General features: G+C 39.5%; 1 protein-coding gene across 3 annotated transcripts in view; it reads right to left on the reverse strand.

Moving 5' to 3' along the window:
* LOC137108427 (sodium channel protein type 4 subunit alpha B-like) overlaps positions 1 to 21,175 on the reverse strand; it is a 32,653-nt gene extending 11,478 nt beyond the window's left edge. The window contains exons 1-26 of one of the 3 annotated variants that reach the window (XM_067492968.1): positions 20,633 to 21,175; positions 19,443 to 19,614; positions 19,101 to 19,235; positions 18,840 to 18,960; positions 18,633 to 18,720; positions 16,456 to 16,584; positions 16,167 to 16,252; positions 15,847 to 16,089; positions 14,094 to 14,157; positions 13,876 to 14,017; positions 13,358 to 13,564; positions 13,157 to 13,256; positions 12,808 to 13,046; positions 12,052 to 12,123; positions 11,697 to 11,786; positions 11,237 to 11,587; positions 10,932 to 11,079; positions 9,647 to 9,795; positions 9,192 to 9,282; positions 8,958 to 9,112; positions 5,578 to 5,751; positions 3,960 to 4,082; positions 3,513 to 3,782; positions 1,771 to 1,824; positions 1,557 to 1,694; positions 1,072 to 1,176 (exon numbers count right to left, since the gene is read on the reverse strand). In XM_067492968.1, the coding sequence (XP_067349069.1) occupies positions 1,072 to 1,176; positions 1,557 to 1,694; positions 1,771 to 1,824; positions 3,513 to 3,782; positions 3,960 to 4,082; positions 5,578 to 5,751; positions 8,958 to 9,112; positions 9,192 to 9,282; positions 9,647 to 9,795; positions 10,932 to 11,079; positions 11,237 to 11,587; positions 11,697 to 11,786; positions 12,052 to 12,123; positions 12,808 to 13,046; positions 13,157 to 13,256; positions 13,358 to 13,564; positions 13,876 to 14,017; positions 14,094 to 14,157; positions 15,847 to 16,089; positions 16,167 to 16,252; positions 16,456 to 16,584; positions 18,633 to 18,720; positions 18,840 to 18,960; positions 19,101 to 19,235; positions 19,443 to 19,614; positions 20,633 to 20,736 (3,750 nt within the window). In that variant the 5' untranslated portion in view covers positions 20,737 to 21,175. Of the gene's footprint in view, positions 1 to 1,071; positions 1,177 to 1,556; positions 1,695 to 1,770; positions 1,825 to 3,512; positions 3,783 to 3,959; positions 4,083 to 5,577; positions 5,752 to 8,957; positions 9,113 to 9,191; positions 9,283 to 9,646; positions 9,796 to 10,931; positions 11,080 to 11,236; positions 11,588 to 11,696; positions 11,787 to 12,051; positions 12,124 to 12,807; positions 13,047 to 13,156; positions 13,260 to 13,357; positions 13,565 to 13,875; positions 14,018 to 14,093; positions 14,158 to 15,846; positions 16,090 to 16,166; positions 16,253 to 16,455; positions 16,585 to 18,632; positions 18,721 to 18,839; positions 18,961 to 19,100; positions 19,236 to 19,442; positions 19,615 to 20,632 lie in introns of all 3 variants that reach the window. The other 2 variants (XM_067492967.1, XM_067492969.1) reach the window with 2 other exon arrangements.

Here is a 21,175-nt window from a genome sequence, read left to right on the forward strand (position 1 = left end):
GATTTTTTTTTGTTTTGTTTGTCTTTAAATTAGTGTGAGTGCTGTATATGTGTGTGTTTTATGGCCCTTTTACGTTTGGGTTACATAAATTTAAATGAATCTATCTAACAAGCAGCTGCAGATCAAAAATATATATAAAAATAAGAATATAATCAAAATTCTGGAAATCGTGATTTGTCTATTACTTGTCCCAGATGGTTCACTAGAGGTGACAAATAACTTGTCTTTTATAGACCTGAATCATTAACACTGAAATTAAATTGTTCTGACAGAATATTTACGATGATGTTCAGTGCTGCTTTTACATCAGGACCCAATTTAACTACAGTGCCACTTGGTAATGATTTCATCAACTTGTATAATTTTAACATTGATTTATGATCTGCAGTAAATTCCACTTCTATAGCTTATACTATGAGTTTATTACTGAGCTTATTGAACTCAGTTTAAAACTGAGTTTATTACTAGTGGGTAGTGGAGTCGTACATTATGAGAAGAGGTGGCTCTAATATTTTAGCCACCTTATTTAAAATGAATGAGGGGGCCAAAAGTTTACAACCACCTCTTCCAGTAAAACTCACCCACAGCTTGCTTACTATAATCAGTACTTAGTCAACTGTTTTCAATCTGAATGCTAGAGCTGGAATTTTCAGTATGTGAAGCAGATAACTGTGACACTCCAGGAACATGATTACAACCAGGATCCCGGTAAACATCCTGACATATGACCTCACTCCTCACACATTCACACTGCTCTGAGGTTGTTAATCAGTTCTTCGTACATGCCTTAACAGATCCAAGATAAATGAGTGAAGCTAGATGTTCTCATTATGTTGCTAAAAAGATTATGTTGATAAAAAACTAAATATATACACACACACACATATATATATATATACATATATATGTATATATACATATATAAAGAGAGAGAGAGAGAGAGAGAGAGAGAGAGAGAGAGAGAGAGAGAGAGAGAGAGAGAGAGAGAGAGAGAGAGAGAAGAGAACCCTACAGTGACCTGAACTTCACATCTGTGTGAAGACACAGTTGGGCAGGAAGTGATAAACCCACCTGAGATCGAGGAATAGGTTTCAAAGGTGGTTTAGAGAACAGATTCTTCACGGCTCTGGAAAATTTCTGCTGGTCCTTTGTCATAAAAACATGTTTCCCTCCAAAGTAAAGATGAAAATAAAAACAACAAAATTAATTGTGAATACTCAGCAGTAACACTGCTCTAAATTATTTAAACTTTATACTCTTTCAACATCTGAAGCTCAGCCTTGCATAGCATGGTAACCATCAAACTATTAGTCAGTCTTGAGCAGAATCATGCTTTTATATGCTGTGTGTCGTATGTTCAGAGACATCATGTTACTGTTAATTACATTAGAGACAGTTTCGCATGAAGCAAACCAGTTTGCTCAAGATTTAGAATAATCCCAGAGCATGTCAGCACCTTTCTCTGTGCAGGTCTGCGTAGATATTGAAATGTTTATATGTAGAAACATTACACCTTAAATCTGTCTCTCAGCCTGTCTCTTTGTATAAAGACATATCTTGTGTTTCTGCCTGTCCAGCGCATCAATGAAGACTCTGATGAAGATGTTGAAGGTGAAGAAGCAGCAGAGGAAGATGAAGCTGATGAAGTACAGGTACATGAACGGGTTGGTCTCATAGACCGGCTGATCTTCTACCTGCACACATAACACACAGTTGTTTGTCACATCTTGTACATACTATAATACATTATCAGTATAAAGGTGTACTGACCTCTCTGGAGTCCACAGCTTTGTACATAATGTCTAGCCAGCCTTTGAATGTTGCCTAACAGAGAAACAACACAGAACTTCATAAGAAAACACTGAATTTGTTTGGTTTCGCCCAGTGAATTGATGTTGCAGCTTTTATATTTAAGCAGTGAGGTGAACACTTAGTAATAAAGTAAACGTACTGTTACTCTGGTGAAATTGTACTTCGATAAAAGCAAAAAGCTACTTATATGAAAAATATAAATTTGTTGCTTTTTTTCATCTAGGACAGCGTGTCAACTTTTAACATTCAGCTGTTCCCACTCACCTGCCACACACACAGAAACACACACTCTCATTCATCTTCTCTGCAGTTCAGGTGTTAGCACCCACCTGTTCACTGTGACAGTTAATACAAAACCAAAAAAAACTGACACGCTACAAACCTAATGAGTAAATGTTATAATAGTAAAAATTAGGTTGTATTAATTTTTGAGCTTAAAGTTGTATCAAGTAGGACAAAACTAGCGAGCTAACGTTTGCTAAACTACCAGGCCGATAGAAACATGAAACAAAGCTACTGGAACCACAGAGAAATCTGAAATTCTGTGGCTACACAAAATCTGGTTTTAAATGTTTGAAATGACTGTCTCTATATTTTATGGCTAATGAAGCTGTCACCATTTGGAACCAATCTTGGTTGTGCTTCTGCAAATAGGTTAGTAATAATGTAGTAAATGTGTTTTAACATCTTACCATCTTTACCTTTGTTCTTTATCTGCTGCTGATACACATGGTGGGGATTTCTTACTTTTTAATAGCAAAGGATAAGACCATTTATTCACGTTGAACATATTTGCTCACTTGAAGTTTCCTTTCTACACTGTATGTAAATACTGTATATCCATATGGTTTTAGAGGAGCAGCTCTTTTCAGAAAGCATTATCTGGAATTCACCCTGTATTGCTAAATTGTGTGTTTTCCCATATTTCTCCTGTAGAGATTCTTGCTCTCGGTGAGCTTTGCTGTGCTGGATGTTTTTTAAATCCATTAAGTTAGTTACCCACCCTGACTTCCTGTGTTTTGATTGATACCATTCTACAGTTGGGCGCAAAAGTTTGGATCCTTTTATTATAAATGGCAAAAAGAGTGAAACAAATTTTGTTTTCATCAATATAATATTTAATGCCCATTGATTTAATACAAATGTTCCTTCGTGCATCAATTTACAGGTTTGCACTACTAATTTTTTGAATACACTCTAACCCTTTTTGTTACTAATAATTATGAAAAAAACATTTACTCTGGCTGTATGTGCATTGTTATCATGTTGGGTTTGGGCTTAAGTGTGCATCCCCTGTGAGGGGGATGATAACAAAAATAGAGCAAAACACTGAAAATTAAATTTGCATCTCCCTTGATAAGTCATTTAAAATTTTACTTTATTTCTGATGAATAATTGTATCATAATAAATTGTTCCTTTTCCCTGATTGGCTCACTCAAAATGCTTTTAGAAGTAAATATCTCAGCCCTGCTGTCAGTATTGTTTAATGGCTCTGGGCCATAAAAGGCTTAGACTGAACTTCTACAGATTAGGATGAAAATATTGCTCCCTTTAATATCCTATTTTTCATACACAAAATTAATTCAGAACAATAAGACATGTGATTATTAAGTTAATTTGTTACTTAGTAACTGTGAGCTTGTTTACACCAGAATCATGTTTGATGATTTTACTCTTTGATGTGAATGTTCACACTAACCACTTGCAGCAGTGCCAGGTAAGCTAATGCCACGCTGTCGAAGTTTATGTACGAGTTCTTCCAGCGAGCTCCAGCCAGAGACAAACAGTCGGTCATGTTGTTCACCTCGTGCTGGTAAAATGGTTCCCATGACGTCTCATTATAACAGTGAGAAAACTTTCCAGCTAACATTTTCACTCCCAGAATGTTGAAGAACAGCCAGACAACCAGAATCGCCAGCAGAACCTTCCCCAAGGACCTAAGGGATCCCGCCAGGGCCATCAGCACCACCTGGATACATACAGGTCAACTCCACATTGATGCATCTGTTAAAACTCATTTACTGCATAAAGATGAAGAAAACACACTGCAAATAAAAGAATCACAAATGCTTATGAATATTTATCTGCAGCAGGAACCCTATCTGTCTGTCTGTCCGTCTGTTTGTCTGTGCGTAAAGTGTCTCACCCTTGGGCCCTGGAACCGAGACAGTGCTCTCAGGGGCCTTAGTGTCCTCAGGGTCTTCAGAGTCAGGCCTGCTCCCAGTTCAGTGTACCCCAGCATGCCGGCTGTGATGGCCATCAATGACACCTGGAAGACAGATGTGGCCTGTTGACTTTACCCAGTCGTCATTAATGTTGATCAAATATGAATAACCATTGTCATTAATTCCACAGGGAATTGTTTTTTTTTTTACAGCTGCTCTTTGCTCTAATGAAAAAAAAAAGAACCACACCAAGACAAAAACAAAAACTTCTACATCCTGACAAAAGCTCTAATGTCCAGCATCAACTTTACCGAGTTATCATTAACATTTATTTTCTTAGCATTAACCACAGCCAGTTACCAATGAATGTTCAGTGTTTTAACTCCAAGTCAGACCTATAAAATCCAACCCACAGTTTTTCTTTCTGCTACCAGGCATCACAAAGTCCCTTCCTTGTCCTCAGTCCATGGTACTGAATCTTACTGTCTGTGGATGCATAACCAGCTTCTTGGTAAACACTAGTTTTAAATCTGATCTATCACACAGTTGTATGAAGCAATACATTTACCTACAGACATGTTGACAGGAGTAAATCACAGAATGGGGATAAACTGGCACTTTAAAGTTGATCTCACTTCCTCTGGCTGTAACCGTCCAGCTCATCAGTGTCTTGTTGGACAACCTACACACATGCTGGCTGGTGGAACTTCTGTGCACTGGAGCACATTGTGTGTAAAAATGGTTAAATGTTTGTGAATTACATTGTGATTTGTCGTATTAGTTCTTACAGTTAGCTTGTGTTTATCAGGGGCTGCTGTCATGTTTGTGGACCTCATTACTGTTTTCGATTTTGGTGTTGGATCAGGTGGAGATCCTCTGCAGCCGCTCTCATCTCAACGCACCCGAGTTACTTTTCAATGCAATGATAAAATAATTTATAAAACTAATCAGTTATGCGTAATCCTCTGCCTGTATTAATTAGTTTCATTTATCATGTGTTATTAAATAACCAAGACAAGGGGGAGGTGAGGGAGCCCACACCTGTGAATGTGCACTTACCTTTGTGAGATGGATGTGAATACAGATTTTATGACTTTCTGACCAGTTCTGTCTTAGTGTTGGACATTCAAGAATAGTGGGCTTAATGAATGATGTTATCACTGTTATGTGTGTATAATGCACTCTGCTGTTCTGTTGCTGGTTCTTTCTGTTCTGTCTCACTCTCAAATCTGTCATGGTGAATTCCCCAAAACAAACTTCTTTACAAAGGTGCTGGCAAGGTGGGTAACCATGGAGATTGCCTCATTTGAATTTATTTAAATATGAATGGAAATGAAAACCCCCAAACCTCTGGCACAGAGCTCGGCTGGTTTATCTCCCCGTGTCACCTCATTGTCCCGCTGTTTCATGGACTGTGTTTAAATGCACTTTAGTAACCTGGTTACTGGAAATCCACATATACATGCAGCAGAGAAGTAACGTGAGTTCTCCTCCACCTCTGACTTATTTTGGCTAAGTGCACAGATTTTTACTGTATTGTGACAGAAAAGCTGTCAGAAAGCTGATGCCAATAATCAGTGACTTTTATTGTGTTCTTACGGCCAAGATGATGAAGTCGAGCCTGCACCAGAAGCTGCTAAAATATTTCTTCAGTCCAAGGGCAGTCCACTTAATGACCATCTCCAGCAGGAACAAGTAGGCAAACACCTGGTCTGCTATGTCGAGAGCCAATCGTATAACAGGACGATGGTGCAGGTGGATGTCCTCAAACACCTGTTCACAGACAAGTTTTTACGTACACTGACACAATGTGATTATACAAGAATGATTAATAATTAATAGAAATCTGTATCAATGTCTGTTATTGTATGATTATGTGTGATGTTACACATGCAGCTGTTTTGGAAAATTTAGACTCAGTTTATGCACATTTTAAAGCATCAAACGTTTATTTAAAAATTGATAAAATGTAATTTTTTTCTCATTAGTTTATACAATAACCCACAACTAAGTGAAAATGATAAAACACTTACCAATTCATTAAAAATCAACAAATGAAATCTCTAATTTGCAAAAGTATTCAGACACTTTGTTGTCGCAAAATGTAGCGAATTGAAAATCTGTGGCAAATTAAGTAACATAACATAACATAGATCACTAGTTAATCATCTTAGACTGTGTTGCCACGGATCCTAAACCCATGGCTGAATTACACGAAGAAAAGTGACTGTGTGGTTTGTTTTTACAGAGTAAACACAAAACTCTGGGTGTCTGTGTTGTTGATGTGCTGCTCTGCACCACGGAGAACAGTCAGAGCTGCACCTGCAGCTAAAAGGGTATGACAGAACCTTTAACAGGATTTTCATGATGACAAACAGCGCAGGACTCAAGCTCTTTCAGGAACATGAAATGTGATTTTGCCTGTCTGCGTAGAAGTTAAAGGTCAGATGGGGAAGTTTATTTAGATAAAGCAGGTATCTCAGAACCAGGTCTATGTTAAAGCATCGAGACTTGATTTTATCAGGAGGAGCAAAATAAATTCTTTAGCTCATTAAAAACAACCATAAAGCAGCAAATGTATAGTATTGAAGCTTTGAGCCTGGATGTCCCACAATGGTTTACTTCTAAACTCAGACAAAACCTAAGTCCAGACCTCAGAGTACCATATCATCCCAGTAGACCACTTCGATCTCAGAATGCAGGCCTACTTGTGGTTCCCAGAATTTCCAAAGGTAGAATGGGAGGCAGAGCCTTTAGCTATCAAGCTCCTCTCCTGTGGAACCAGCTCCCAGTTCAGATTCAGGAAGCAGACACCCTCTCTACTTTTAAGTCTAGGCTTAAAACCTTTCTCTTTGATAAAGCTTATAGTTAGTTATAGTTATGCTGCTATAGGCTTAGACTGCTGGGGGACCCACCCCCACCCCCCGATGCACTGAGCTCCTTTCCTCCTCTTGACCCTCTCTCCTCTCCTCTCACCCCACAATTGTCACCACTATATGACATTAACACTGTGTGTTTTTTCCCGTAGTTGTCTTTGTCCTTCTGTCTCCCTCTCTCTGTCCCTTTCTGCAGGTGTCCCCGACTTTGGAGCTGTGTGTTTTCCAGTGTGCAGCTACTGGTCCTACCAACCCGCTCAATGTTTTGTTGTTGATTTTTGTTGCTTTTTTCTTTTCTCTCTTCACTTTCCACTTACCCCAACCTGTCAAGGCAGATGGCCGCCCACCCTGAGTCTGGTTCTGCTGGAGGTGAATTCAGCCAAACAGAAGGTCTTCAATAAGAGACCTGAGACTGAGTTGATGGTAGCATCATGGCTGCAAAGTATACTTCTATGTGGACATTTTGAACAACAAAGTGTACTGTTGAGGTCCTATAGTCCTTTATAATCATAATATAGGCCTTTAGTAAAGCTACAGTGATGATATATTTCTCATTTGGTGAGGTACTACAAGAATTATTGGACTTCACAGGTTTTTAAATGCAAGCAGTCATCATCTTCAATTCACAGTAAGTTATCCCTTTACATCTCTAGGCCAATCACTGCTTATAAACACTGTTTATGGTTATGATCTTATATCTCCTTTTACGTGATAGACACTTTTCTACCATGTTTATACCAATGTACCTTTGGTTCAAGATCATTACCTGTTAAAACAAATAATGGAGGTGTCTTGGAGGAGCAATTTTAGCCATAGACTTAGACCACCACAATGCAGGACTGACTGCAGCAGGAATTCCTTCATGCCAGTGGCTATCCGACTTTTTAATAAACAATAAAAATTGCACATTTCACATGTTATATTGATCCTTTTTGACAGAATTTGCCTTTTTTTTCGCTATTTTGTTGCTATTTCTATCTTTTTTGTTTGTTCTAGTTCTACTGTAACAAAGTATTTTCCTGCAAAGGATCAATAAAGTATTATTCTATTCTAATGGGTAAGAGGTCTCTATAAAAAAAACCCACAGACAAGAACACATTATTATCTGAAAACCTTTTTTTTTTTTTTTTTTTACCCTATCTTTGCCCCAAAACTATGAAGTAATTTACCAGAATATGGCTTATTTGTAGTTCAGATGAGCTTTACAACAAACATTGTGCTACTATGGTTGGTATGGTTACAATATTCTCATTTGGGGAAAGAATTTGAAAAAACAAGTAATTTACCTGATCACATGTCCTTGCTGTTTGGCTTACATTAAAAAAACTTTATCTTTAATCTTAAAATGTATTCTTTAGTTCAAAACTTTGTAACTATATTTTAATATTTATGACACCCAAGACAAACCTGTAGTGGCTTTAGCACATGCCTCTGACTGCACTTGAATGGTGCAACCATAATTCAGGTCTAACCCCATCTATCCCCATCTGCCAACTTGAGAAATCTCAAGATGGCAGTTTAGACACTTCTCATCCAATCTGATTGGGCATGAGATGATGATCTATCAAGAAGAATAGGATAACTGCCCACATTTAAGTGTGAGAAGCTTGTAGAGACTGAACCAAGAAAGATTCAAAGCCAGAATTACTCCAAAAGAGCCTTCTAAAAATGTGATTGATTGCATTTTTTTCCCTTCCATCCATCTATCCATTATCTGTCACCACTTATTGTATGTGGGTTGTGGAAGGGCTGGAAACTATCCCAGCTGTCATCAGGCAAGAGGCTGGGTAAACACAGGACAGATCGGCAGTCTATCGCAGGGCCACAGGTTTAGATTCACCAATTAACTTAACATGCATGTTTTGTGGGAGGAAACCCACGCAAGCACATGGAGAACATACAAACTCCACAGGCCACAGTTGGCTGAGGCGCCAACCCACAATCTTCTAGCTGTGATGTGGCAGCTCTAACCACTCTACCACTGTGTTGCCCTATGCATTTTTTCCATTTCAAAATAAATTTATGAACCAGTAAAATGTGCAAAAATTGAAGGGTCTAAAAAATGTTTGATGCGACTGTCTGTACTAATGTTGGTAAGTTTACCAGAGCTACGCTGCTCAGCAGGATGATGATGACCATGAAGATCTCAAAGCATTGGTGTTGTTCAATGAGCAAACAGGTTCTCCTGAAGTTAGACCAGACCCTTCCTTTGCCCTGGGATGTGTCTATGTCCAGAAAAGGACAGCAGCGGTAACAACCTGAAATAAACAGATAAATACTGTCCAGGAACACAAACACAGGTCCACATGTCTGAAATCAATCTGTATGTGTTCATACTTTCCCAGCAGCAGGCTTCAGGTATGTTTCCTTGATGATTCTCATTGTTCTCTTCCTGTTGGACTTCAGTACATTTCTGTTCAAAATCACACTGAACAAACACATTGAGAAGTAAACATGCAAAGAAACATTAATTATTGATGGTGATATACCTGTCACTGTGTCTACCCATTTTTTCATCCAGGTGGCATCCCTGCGTGTAGCCCGGACCATCTCTCCCTGTCTATTGTGATTTCGAATATGGTGTTTTACAGCCATAATTCTGTTTAACTTATCTCTTTCTAATTTACTCACCAGTAACTGTTCAGAAAATCAAGTGTACTATCAGTTAATTAACATGTTGTATGAAAAGCTAAAGTATTAAAGAAAGTTATAAAAACAAGATGTTGGTATCTGTAGTCTGAGTCTGGTTTGCACAGTCCAGCTATTGTAGAAAAAAATGGAACACAAATTACTTGTTGCTTCTTCACTTCTTTTTTTTCATTCTCAGGCATCTTAAATTCATCTTCAGTCTCAGCGATGGGGACACTGCTGGAACCGACATTCTGATCTGAAGTCACAACATGTAGAGAGACGCACTCCTTGTCTTTCTTACTGTCGGCTCCTGACAATTAAACACAGAACCAGAGGAAGTCTGTGTCACACAATCTCCATAAATCTGGTTTACAGTTGTTTTCTGCTAAAAGATTCAGCCTTTCTGATGACAGGTGAAAATGTTCAGCCGCTTTTGGAGATTCATGGCCCAGTCTCTGACTTAACAGATTCAGGACCAAATGATTAATGTTGAATGTTTTAATGCTGAGTCAGGTTATCTGGTTATGTCAGTTTTTCAAAGCTGCTTGAGAACTGATTTAGAAAAGCTGCATTTAATCATCTGACATAGCTGCACGCTTTCATGATTGTTGACTAGTTCAAATATACTGATATCAGAAACCAAGATGTGGTTGGCTACATGTTAATGACAAAAGATGTAAGAGAAAAGAGAGAGATCATGAGAGGGAGAATGAACACGAAGACTATTAAGAAGCAGAAAAACTGACGCAAAAAGTGTCTGACATGTTAGAAGTGAACCCTTACTGGAACAGTGACAACAGGTGAATCATTTGTATAATATTTGCTTTATATTCAGAGCAAGTCGGCACTACAACCTGGTAACAGGTGAAAGTAAAGTACATTCTGCAAACTGGTGCCTGTTGCTTATTCTAAGGGCTTTACTAGCATTAACTGTGAAGACTTTCTTTATTTGTAAATTGTGCTATCCCACCCCTCACCAACTCACTTACACACAAAAAGTGTAAGCACACACCTGTTGCTGATTGATTGATTGAGGCTTTTTGTGGTGAATGTCATCAGATGGCAGCCAGCGACAGAGCGAACTTTATAAACTTTATAAATGCAAATCTTTTTTATCATCAACCTGATCTCAGTAGGTTGTTCCTGTAAGAAGATCATAGTCTAGTTGTATAAACTTCTTGGTCCATCACTAGCTTCTAAGTAGGTCTGAGATTGTGGATCTGTTGCCAGGACAAGATCGTGACATTACTTTGGAAGAACCAACAGATCTATGATGATGTTCAATCATCAACAATATTACCCAGCTAAGCTGTTAATCCATATATGAAGAGGGGGGGCCCTGGATGATGGAGAATCTTCACAGATTGAAAACCATATAAAATATCAAACACTTCAATTCCGAAAGCCACAGAAACAAACTCAAACCAGCAACAAAAATGGAACTACCTTTCTTGCAGATCCAGGTCCTTTTGCCACACATTGCCTTTTTAATCTGATTTATGGCAATCTGCACATTGTTATTTCTCTTCTCTTCTGGAACCCGATAATCTCCACAGAACGAGCTCAGTAACAAGGCCAGGAACAGGTTCAGGACCTGAAATAAGACCATTAACAGGTTCAGGACCTCACTGTTCAATATTCAAACCAGAAACCATTATTCTGGATTCAGATTTGATCTGTATGTTGCTGGGCACTGGGGGATTTATTCAGGCTCAGGTCAGATAGAGTCTTTCTAAATGTGTGAAACTCACCAGCAGGTTTCCGATAATCAGGACCACAAAGTAGAAAATCAAACATGTGGTCGGACCAGAGACCATCATGCAGTCCCACATGGTTTCGATCCACTCTCCACAGAGGATCCTGACAACAACGAGGAAGGCGTGGTAGAAGTCTGACATGTGCCAGCGAAGAAGTCTGTTGCCAGGTGAGATATTATGGGCATTGTAGTCTTCATGGAACAGTTGCATGGCAACCAAGCTGGAGACAAAGACCATAATGACCAGGATAAACGTCAGGTTCTTCAGAGCCTTCACAGAAGTCCAGATGGTCTTTATCCACAGGTTGAAAGTCGGCCACCACCGTCCCAGCCTCAGCACCCGCAACTGGTTGGTAGACAGGTGAGGATCAGGTCAGGTGAGGAGACACGTAGTGTATTTAATGACACTTGGTAACTAGCAATCATGATGATCATGAAAATTATTTCACACTGACCGTAATTAGGAAAGACAACCCATCAACATAAATACACAGGTGTATGATGCTACCAGTCATGATTATGAAGTCATAGATGTTCCAGTCCACCTGTAATCATGGATACAAAAAAAATCAATTCAACTTAATTTATACAACACCAATTCACAACTAATTCACAAAAAAGTCATCAAGGCACTTTACAGAATAAAGTCAAGACTATAAAGATAGAGAAACCCCAACACATCCCCAACATTTTATATTGGTAGAAAAAGGTGCCATTAATAAAAATAAGAAGAGCATGTGCACGTTTACCTGTGAATCTTTTATCATGAACATAAAGATTAAGCTGGTTACAGCTAGGATAGCCTCTAACCTTGAAGTAACCGTAAGGGTCCATGGCCAATATCCTGATGATGATCTCAACTATGAAGATCAAGGTGAAGACCTGAGGAGATCAGAGGTTAGGACACTGAGCAGCATCACAAGAAATCCTGGTTATAAGAGAAGGTGAACAGGCAAAAGTTACCAAATAACAACTGAAAAAAAATACAACAATAACAGTCACACCAAACAACAACATGGACACACACCAAAAACTAGTCCTGGAATTCTGTATCCTTTTGGGGGGTGTTCATCCGTGTCTATGGATTGTTAGTTCAGTCGTTTTACACAAATGTTGTGTATTATGTACTATTGTGCTACTATGGTTGGTATGGTTACAATATTCTCATTTGGGGAAAGAATTTGAAAAAACAAGTAATTTACCTGATCACATGTCTTGCTGTTTGGCTTACATTAAAAAAACTTTATCTTTAATCTTAAAACGTATTCTTTAGTTTAAAACATTGTAACTATATTTTAATATTTATGACACCCAAGACAAACCTGTAGTGGCTTTAGCACATGCCTCTGACTGCACTTGAAACCCACGCAAGCACATTGAGAACATGGACACACACCAAAAACTAGTCCTGGAATTCTGTATCCTTTTGAGGGGTGTTCATCCATGTCTATGGATTGTTAGTTCAGTCGTTTTACACAAATGTTAAGAGCAGTTCAAATGATATAGTTTAGTTTTACTAGTTTAACTATTATTACCCTTTAGGCAGATATCGTGTGAAACACTTACCAGCTCTGCCAATCCAACCGTATCTAAAAAATCTGCTGTCTCTGGATAATGCTCCATGGCCATGAAGAGAGTGTTGAGGACGATGCTCAGGACAATCACAAGGTCAAAGAAAGGGTTCATGACAAAGGCCTGAAGCCACTGTTTTAACCACCTCCAACAGCCACAACAGTTCCACTTTAGGAAGATGTTGGTAAAGGCATACCAACATGGAGAACATGGCTCCTGGTTCTGCCCAGATACTGAAACACATTGATTTAATTTGATTGGATGTTCCTGTGTTGCAGCTTCAGTGAAACATTTAACTTGTCACTGAGGGTACTCTGATATAAAAGGAGAACTGCACTTGTACCTTCAGCGTGTTCTTGCTCATTGCTCATTATTTCTGCAGTTGAACGCTTCTTTTGTTGTGCTGGGTCTTTTTTCTTGGTGATATCAGCTCCACTAGATGCCTGCTGTAAGAAAGTACAACTTTTTAATGACCCCTGTGTACACAGAAACTGTAAATGCCTGTGGACATGATAATAACATATGAGAGGAAGCTGTCTCCTACCTCCACTGCCTCCTTACTCTTCTTTATTGCCTCTAGAATCTGAGAAAACTCTTCTTCTTTCTGCTTGGCCTCAGCAATACTGGCCTCATCCTGCTCCACAAACACCACGGCAACCATAGCCAGAAAGAGGCTGAGAAGGCAGAAACAGATAGGAAACAAACCGAGCATAATGAAGACCATGCTGGTTTTACCTGTTGCTCGCAACATCTGAGAGAGAAAGACAGGTGAGAGAGGGACACAGGAGGGGGTTGAAGATTGTCATGAGAAATGTTTTAAACTAGAAAAAGAACATTTTTTATTATTTAAAGTCCATGATTTTATCTATCCTTTTATTATGAGGATTCATGTCTCTACATCGTCATTCAGTCTCTACAGAGAGTGAAGAGCTGTGACACCAAAAGGGTCACAAATGGTTGTGGATTATGTGAATCCCAAAGATAAATTACTTGTGTATACCCCCCCGAAAACAACTAAACAAAACATAAAGCCATGTGTACTGAGACCAGTGAGGTACTGACCAGCTGCAGCAGGTTTTCCCAGAAGTCCTGAGTCATTAGTCTGAACATATTTAGCAGGGACCAACCGAACATGTCAAAACTGGTAAATCCGTGGTTCGGGTTTCTTCCGGCTTTCAGACAGGAGTAACCATCTGGGCATACCCTGAACACATCATCATCATCATCATCATTATCAACATCCTCATCAGCACAATCATTATAATTAGATGGGAACGTACCCAGCATCAGAGTTGTTTCCACACAGCAGAGCATCATCTTCCCAGGGCAGGTAGTAGTAGTTCGCTGTCAGACAGAGAAAGACATACAGACAAAGATAGAGATAGACAAACAAACATTGACAGCCAGAGTTAGAGAGACAAAATCAGTGTGAGCACCTTGCATGGCAGCCACCACCATCTGTGTGTGTGTGTAAATGGGAATCAACATTGTAAAGCACTTTGGATAAAAGCGCTATATAAGTGGCAAATTACGATTTACCATTGAAAATATCCTAAAGAAAACCAATAAAATTAAGGACTACAGTGTAAAGCTAATAAAGAAGCTAAAACATGAAAACGGTTCTCAAGATGGCCACACATCACCCTGCCCCGTCCACCTCCACATGAATTGTAATCATTAATAAAGGCTTAACTTTCATGTGAGAATCATCCTAGGTTTTCTTAGCATCCAAGTTCTCTGTCACAGTTGTTTTTGTATTTTCCCTTAATTTCTCTTTGTCTAAGCACAATATCCTTAAAAAGCAGCCTCCTATATTCCTTCACTGCTAGATTCTAACAAAATCTCTGGGATGACATACAGGATGACCAGCCACCCTGTTTACCTGTTGTCTGCCAGTTTGTTGCACTGTATGAACCTATGTACAAAACCTTAACTGATTATTTGAAATGACAGTGCCATTTTTCAGATGTATTTTTGCAGGCTGCCCAAACTTAGTCATAATCATGAACAGACTTTCCTGACCCACTTTACTATACAGACTTTAATAGTCTTTAAAAAAGATAATTCCATTATTTTAACTTTAAGTAAGATAAACACCCCACAGAAAGAGAAACCTAACAAATCTCTCTTGAGCAGCACTAAGTGAATATGAAAACTCCCTTTAATGGAAGAAACCTCGAGCAGAACCAGGCTCAGGGTGGGCGGTCATCTGCCTTGACCAGTTGAGGTGAGTGGGAAGCAAAGAAAAGAGCAGCAAATAAAAAATGACTGGGCAGGTTGGTAGAACCAGTAGCAGGAAACACACACTTCTTAAGCCAGCTTTGTGAGGTTCCTTTATTGTCTGAAGCTAAACGAAGATCATTGGCGACTTTCACCAGTACTGGATGTAAACTTATTCCTGCATAGGTGCTCAGATACTTGCTTTGGAATTGCCTTTTCAGGATTTTAGAAATACACAGGAGACTGGATGGTGTCCTATAATTTGCTAACACACCTAGATCAAAAAGGATTAAGTAAGGGTTTAATTACAGCAACCTTATATGCCTTTGGCAAAAAAGTCTAATACAGACATGTAATTTAACACTTTTGAGCAGTCTAGTTAAGACAGGGTCTAAGAGATATGTTGATGGATTGGATAAAGCAATCATTGAAGTTAGTTTTGCAGGATCTATAGGGAAGAAAGAATGAGGTACAGTATATTATCAGAGCCACCCATGGGTAGCAACAGGATCCCATCACTCTTCACTCTACAGGATCCCATCATGGCAGAGTCACATTCTCAGCTCAATAACTGAAGCTCATAAACCTTATATGTTTGAACGTGGACCTCCAGGATCTGATCAAGTCACTGCTGTAAATCAAACTGAGCCATATTCAGTAGGAAACAGTTGATATTTTACTGGGCCACAGACTGATTTACTCTGCAGTTACTGTAGGAGATACTAAGATCAGAGTGGACTCTGTATCAGCAGATACAACAACAACACATTTACACTATAGCTCCAAATATAACTTAGCTTATCATTATCATACCAGAGTTATCAATTTTTTGTTGGAAGTCAAAGTCACTGGCTCCTGTGTTGTTGCCATTGTAACTAGTGGTCCAGTGTTCTATTGTGTTAGGCAATGACACCATGATGCACTTGTTCCGCAGGCTTCCCATAAAGAGCTGCAGTCCAATCAAACTCAACATGCTGAGGCCAAACATCATCAGGACGAAGACACCAGCCAGCCTCTTCACTGACTGGAGAAAAGCTCCAGCAGTCTTCCTCACACCTGAAAAAGAGGATCTGGATTTAACTGCTGATCCTGCCAACCCCCCAACCCCCACCCCTCTAAAGACACACACTGACCTGGGTAGACTGTGATCAACTTCAGTGCACGGGGAAGTGTGCTCAGGAAATGGGATTTGCGCAAATCTACATATAATGTTAGGAATCTAAAGGACAGGGACAAACCATTATCTTCATCAGTTATCCTTATCATCATCACCAACATCATTATCATCAGTTAGACTCAAGCAACTACACGGACACAAAACAATATCTAAATCTCCAGTCTGAACGTATGACCCTTGGAAGTTATTGTTTGTTTTTTAATGATGTCACAGAAGTGTAACTCAGATTTGTAATTGATTATTACCCTGTGATGATGACCATAAAATCCAGCCAGTTCCAGGGATCTCTGAGGAAGGCGAAGCGTCTGATACAGAATCCTCTGGCCATGACCTTTACAATAACTTCAACAGTGTAGACAGCAATGAAGACAAGTCTGTTCAAAGAGCAGAAACACAGAGATAAAAATAGAACTATCCAAATACAACCAATTAAAAAGAAGATAACAGTAACAGAAACTGCAGACAGATCACAGATTTTCAGTAAATGCATTTTCTGGCCATAATTATAAAGTCTTGTTAGCCCCCTTAGAGTGAATTAGTTTACCTTTAATTCATCAATAAGTAGCACTGATGTACAGTTATGTTTGTATATATTTGGACATCGACACCCTCATTTTAGCAGTGTGCACCACTACAGGGGGACTGAAATGAATTAATAATGGTGCATTTGAGTAAGTATTGACTGTCAGCTTTAATGTAGATGTTTGGTTAAAAATATTCACCTAACCTGAAGCATACTGAGCTCTATTTTGGGCAAAACTGAAGGAAATCCCAAATCAGGAAAAGGAGCTATCTGTGACGAAGACCTGGCAGAGAATCACCAGTGAAGAAACCAGAGGATCTAAAGACCTGATGATGACATACAGCTGCAGTAGATTTGTAATGTAGACAGATGTGTAATCATGTGGGGCTCTGAAAGTACTATCCTGAACTAGAGCTGCACAACCTCATGAGGAGACACTCAAGTGTTTGTAGCTGTCAGGAGACTGGAGAGGGTTTGAGCAGTTTTTAATCAACTCTCATTTTTCCTTTCTCAAAAGAACCTCCTTGATTTCAACAAGTCTGGCTTCAAGAGTTGTCGCTTCTCAGAAACACACTCCTGACAACCAATGAATCCCTGTGGGCTGCAAAAGCTGTGGCTCAGATTTATTTCCTAATACTACTTGAGCTATCTGCAACTGTGAATCAATGTAATCACCAGATTCTCCTGTCCAAACTGTCTGATGTAGGTATCTCTGGTACAGCTCTGGCCTGGCTCTTACTTATCTGGACAAACCTTCAAGGTATCTTGACAAGGACAAGTTTCTAACTCTAACAGCAGATATGTTCACAGGTCACTTTTTGCAAGTTCAAGTCCAGTCTCAAGTCTCCTGTAGTTATGAGCATTCTCTCGTTTGCTGCCATGCAAACTATGGAACACTGCATCTAAGTAATTTAAAGCAAATAATCACCACTCCACTATTTACTAACGTACAGCCTGGTAGAAATTGGGGAGGGTTGCGTCAGGAAGGGCATCCAGCGTAAAAACTGTGCCAAATCAACATGCGGACAATGATCCGCTGTGGTGACCCTGAACTCACGGGATAAACCAAAAGAAACCAAAAAAACAAAAACAAAAACAGTATCAGTATTGAGTAGTTGCTTAAAGGTAATAACTGTATTTAATACAATAAACAGATACACAGGACAGTTCTGAATTGTTAGCATATGTAACAATATGTCACACAATATGTAACTTTAAAAGTACTCAGTGCAGCATTCAGCAGCACAGAAGCCCTCCAGCATGTCTCGTTTTTAAGCCCAAAGTACATGTCTCAGTACACATCACCATTCTTCTCATAGCACTTTAAGGTTTTCTCCTTCCCACTCTCAATCTCACTTGTAAGTCATTTTGGACAAAACCATCTGCTAAATGACTAAATGTGAATGTAAACACTGTCACTACTGCAAACATGCCTGGGTCTCAACAAAAACTTAAAGAACTTTGTTATTGTGATGTTATTGTGATATTGTAATGAAACCTTTACATTTGAATGTATCCGCGACAAACATGCTTAAAACAATGAAACTATCAGGAGATTGTTTGTTTAGACTGCGGCTGAAATGCACATGGACTAAAAGATGCTAATAGGTTAACAGAAGTGAATGTTATTTTCTGATTTCTGCTGTGATCGAGACCAAGCTTTGACTGTTTTCTTTTATCTAGACAGAGAATGAACTCAAACTCAGTGAACTTTTGTCTGCTATTCCTCTTAGAAGAGTCAAGAGGAAACAAAGGGACTCTGTCTCAACTGCTGTCTGAGTACTGAACTTGTAAGTTTGACTTTAAATTCCAGAATTCCAGCTTTATGCCATCACCAAGTTCAGTTCTGTTTACAGGCTACAGCTTCTCATCAGCACATCTCCCTATTGTGTAACTCACTCTGTAGTCATGATCCATGCCGGAGGATAGAGCATTGTCATCAACACACAATTAGTTAGAATTGTCATCAGGATGAACAAGCGGAACAATGTTTGGTTTTAAGGAACAAAACATCAGAATCAGATAGATAACTGACTTTATCAAGAACCAGCAAACAAACACTGTGCCACAGCTGGTCTATATCACCCGCCCAACATCATAAAGGATATGAGTGGATGTGGATCTTGATGGCAGCGGTTCTCAATTGGCTGAATGGACTTAGCAGGAAACAGGACGACTCAGCATTAAACCTGTGGATGAAGTTTCCTTTACCGAGCACGATGAAGGTCTGCAGAGAGATGGGCCAGAGATATGGGTCAGAAGTTGGAGGTTAGAAGGTTAATGTGCTGATAACTTCTGAGTTCAGGTAAACTCAGAAGTGTATTTACAAGTTTCTTGGAAATCTGATGTATCTGGTTTAATAAAGACCTTCTGTGATTGGTAGTAAGGATCCAGCTCCTCCAATGGGGTGTTGAGAAGCTGAGGGGGCGGGTCTCCGTAGACAAATGGTAAAGGTTTCCCATCCTCAAGGTGAACAGCTGGTTTAGGCAAGTTTTTCTCTACCTTTCAATTGGACATTGAAAGTTTGTTAATGGGACTGTGACTATAAGTTCTACCACCTCCACAAACTAGTTCAGTAGGATGTTATGAGCTATACTGATATGGGCCTTTGATGTCATGGTTCCGATAACACTTGGTTCACATCTGTGTTTCATAATATACTACCGAAATAGAAACTGATGAATTATCTAAATCGGTGTGTTTTCATACCAGTTTGTCCTTCTGCTGCTGGTTCATCTCAGCTTCATGTCGCTGTTGGATCTCCTCGATGGAGGCTGCCGTGAAGCGTCTGAAGACCTCAGTACCCACAGGGGGCAGTAGAGATGCCATCTTTGCATTTTGCAGCTTTGCTCGAACTTCACTGTTGCCTAACAACTGCTTCCTGAGGGGAAAGGGGGGGTTACGGGGAGTTCTTTTTAGATAGACTTTCTTAGATAGATTCTAAGTTAAGACTGGAAGAGATGAAGTATGAGATGTAGCAAAGGTCCCTAGCTGGACTCAAACCTGGACACTGCTATCCAGTAAGCTATCAGGGCGCTCCCTGCTTCATGTTTCTAAAGATGTGTAACTTCAGTTCTCTCAGGGGAATGGTGAGTTTAATACATGAATTCCAGCTGGTGCGTGTTGGAGACACTTTCCCTCCAGATCATTGAAACATTTGCTTTATCCTCTTTTTCATAACACCATGTTTCTCGCCTGGAGCCACGAACTAGAGCCAGGTTTACTTCTTCTCTAATATAATAATAAAATAATATCCAGTGTTTGCAGCCAGGTTTCTGTCATATTTTTGGCTCATACAGACTCCCAAACAGCACTGAGGATTTGCAGATGTTAGAGTATGGATGGCCCCCGTTTCCTCTGTTGCTGAAACTGAAGCCAGTGGAGGATGGGCTTGCTCATAATTCACTGTAGTGGAATGTGGAGGAAAAATGGGTTTAATTCACATTTTCTTTTATCCATCCATTACCTTCTCCTTATCCTGAGTCAGGTCGCGGTGGCAGCAGGTTTAGCAAGGCTTTGTTGTTTAATGTCTAATGTTTAATGTTCACGTTAGTAAATAACAGTTTTCTTTTTTCACGTTGATTTGTTCAACTCCTGGACTTCATGTCTGACTATGTGCATGCATCTGTAGATCTGATACCATACTGTGAAAATACTCAGATTAGAACGACTGAATAATAATAACCTACAACAGAGCTTCATATTTCATAATCTCTTCCTTTTATTTTATTCAAAAAAAGTAAAGCCTCAGATAAAAGTCAAAGATTTCTAATGGAGTTGTAGCAAAAGTACAAAGTGGCCTGACATTAAGTAATAAAGTGTCTGAAGTGATTACTTCAATACAGTAGAAGTAGTACATGTACTCTTTAAAGGGCAGTTCTGTGTAGAATTACACTTACAGCTGTGAAGAATCAAGTCTCAGCCGATCGACTCTCTTCAGCAGAGCTGCTCTCTCCGTCTGGCTCCTCCAAAACTCAAAAAAGGGTATTTTTCTGGTTGGCATGGCTGCAGCTCATTCATCTGTCCTCACCACCTCTCTGTGTTTGTCTCTCAGTCTTCAGGCATCTGCTGTAACCTCTCTCACTGTTCTTCTTTTGACTTAATTTGTCCAGAGTCATAGATCTATTGGGTTGTGTTATAACTCCCCCCCTCTTGGTTTGTCGTTATGCCAATGCCTGACTGTCTCAACTGCAGGTCTACATGTCTCTGCTTTATGAGCTTCAGTCCCTGTGCTACAGTCTGTTCCCTGTCTGCATCACTGCCATCATTCATCTGACACACACACACACACAGAGTCCCAGCAGCTTTGTCTCACACTTCCTGTTGTCCACATGTCTCCACCATGTGCAGATTTCCAGGAACTGCTCAAAGTTTCAGCTTGCACAAACACACACTTATTTTCCTAGATCTGTAAGTACCCTCACCAATGTGACGCATTCTCC

Source organism: Channa argus, chromosome 23 (genome assembly GCF_033026475.1).
Source record: "Channa argus isolate prfri chromosome 23, Channa argus male v1.0, whole genome shotgun sequence".
In the NCBI taxonomy this organism is placed as follows: Eukaryota; Metazoa; Chordata; class Actinopteri; order Anabantiformes; family Channidae; genus Channa; species Channa argus.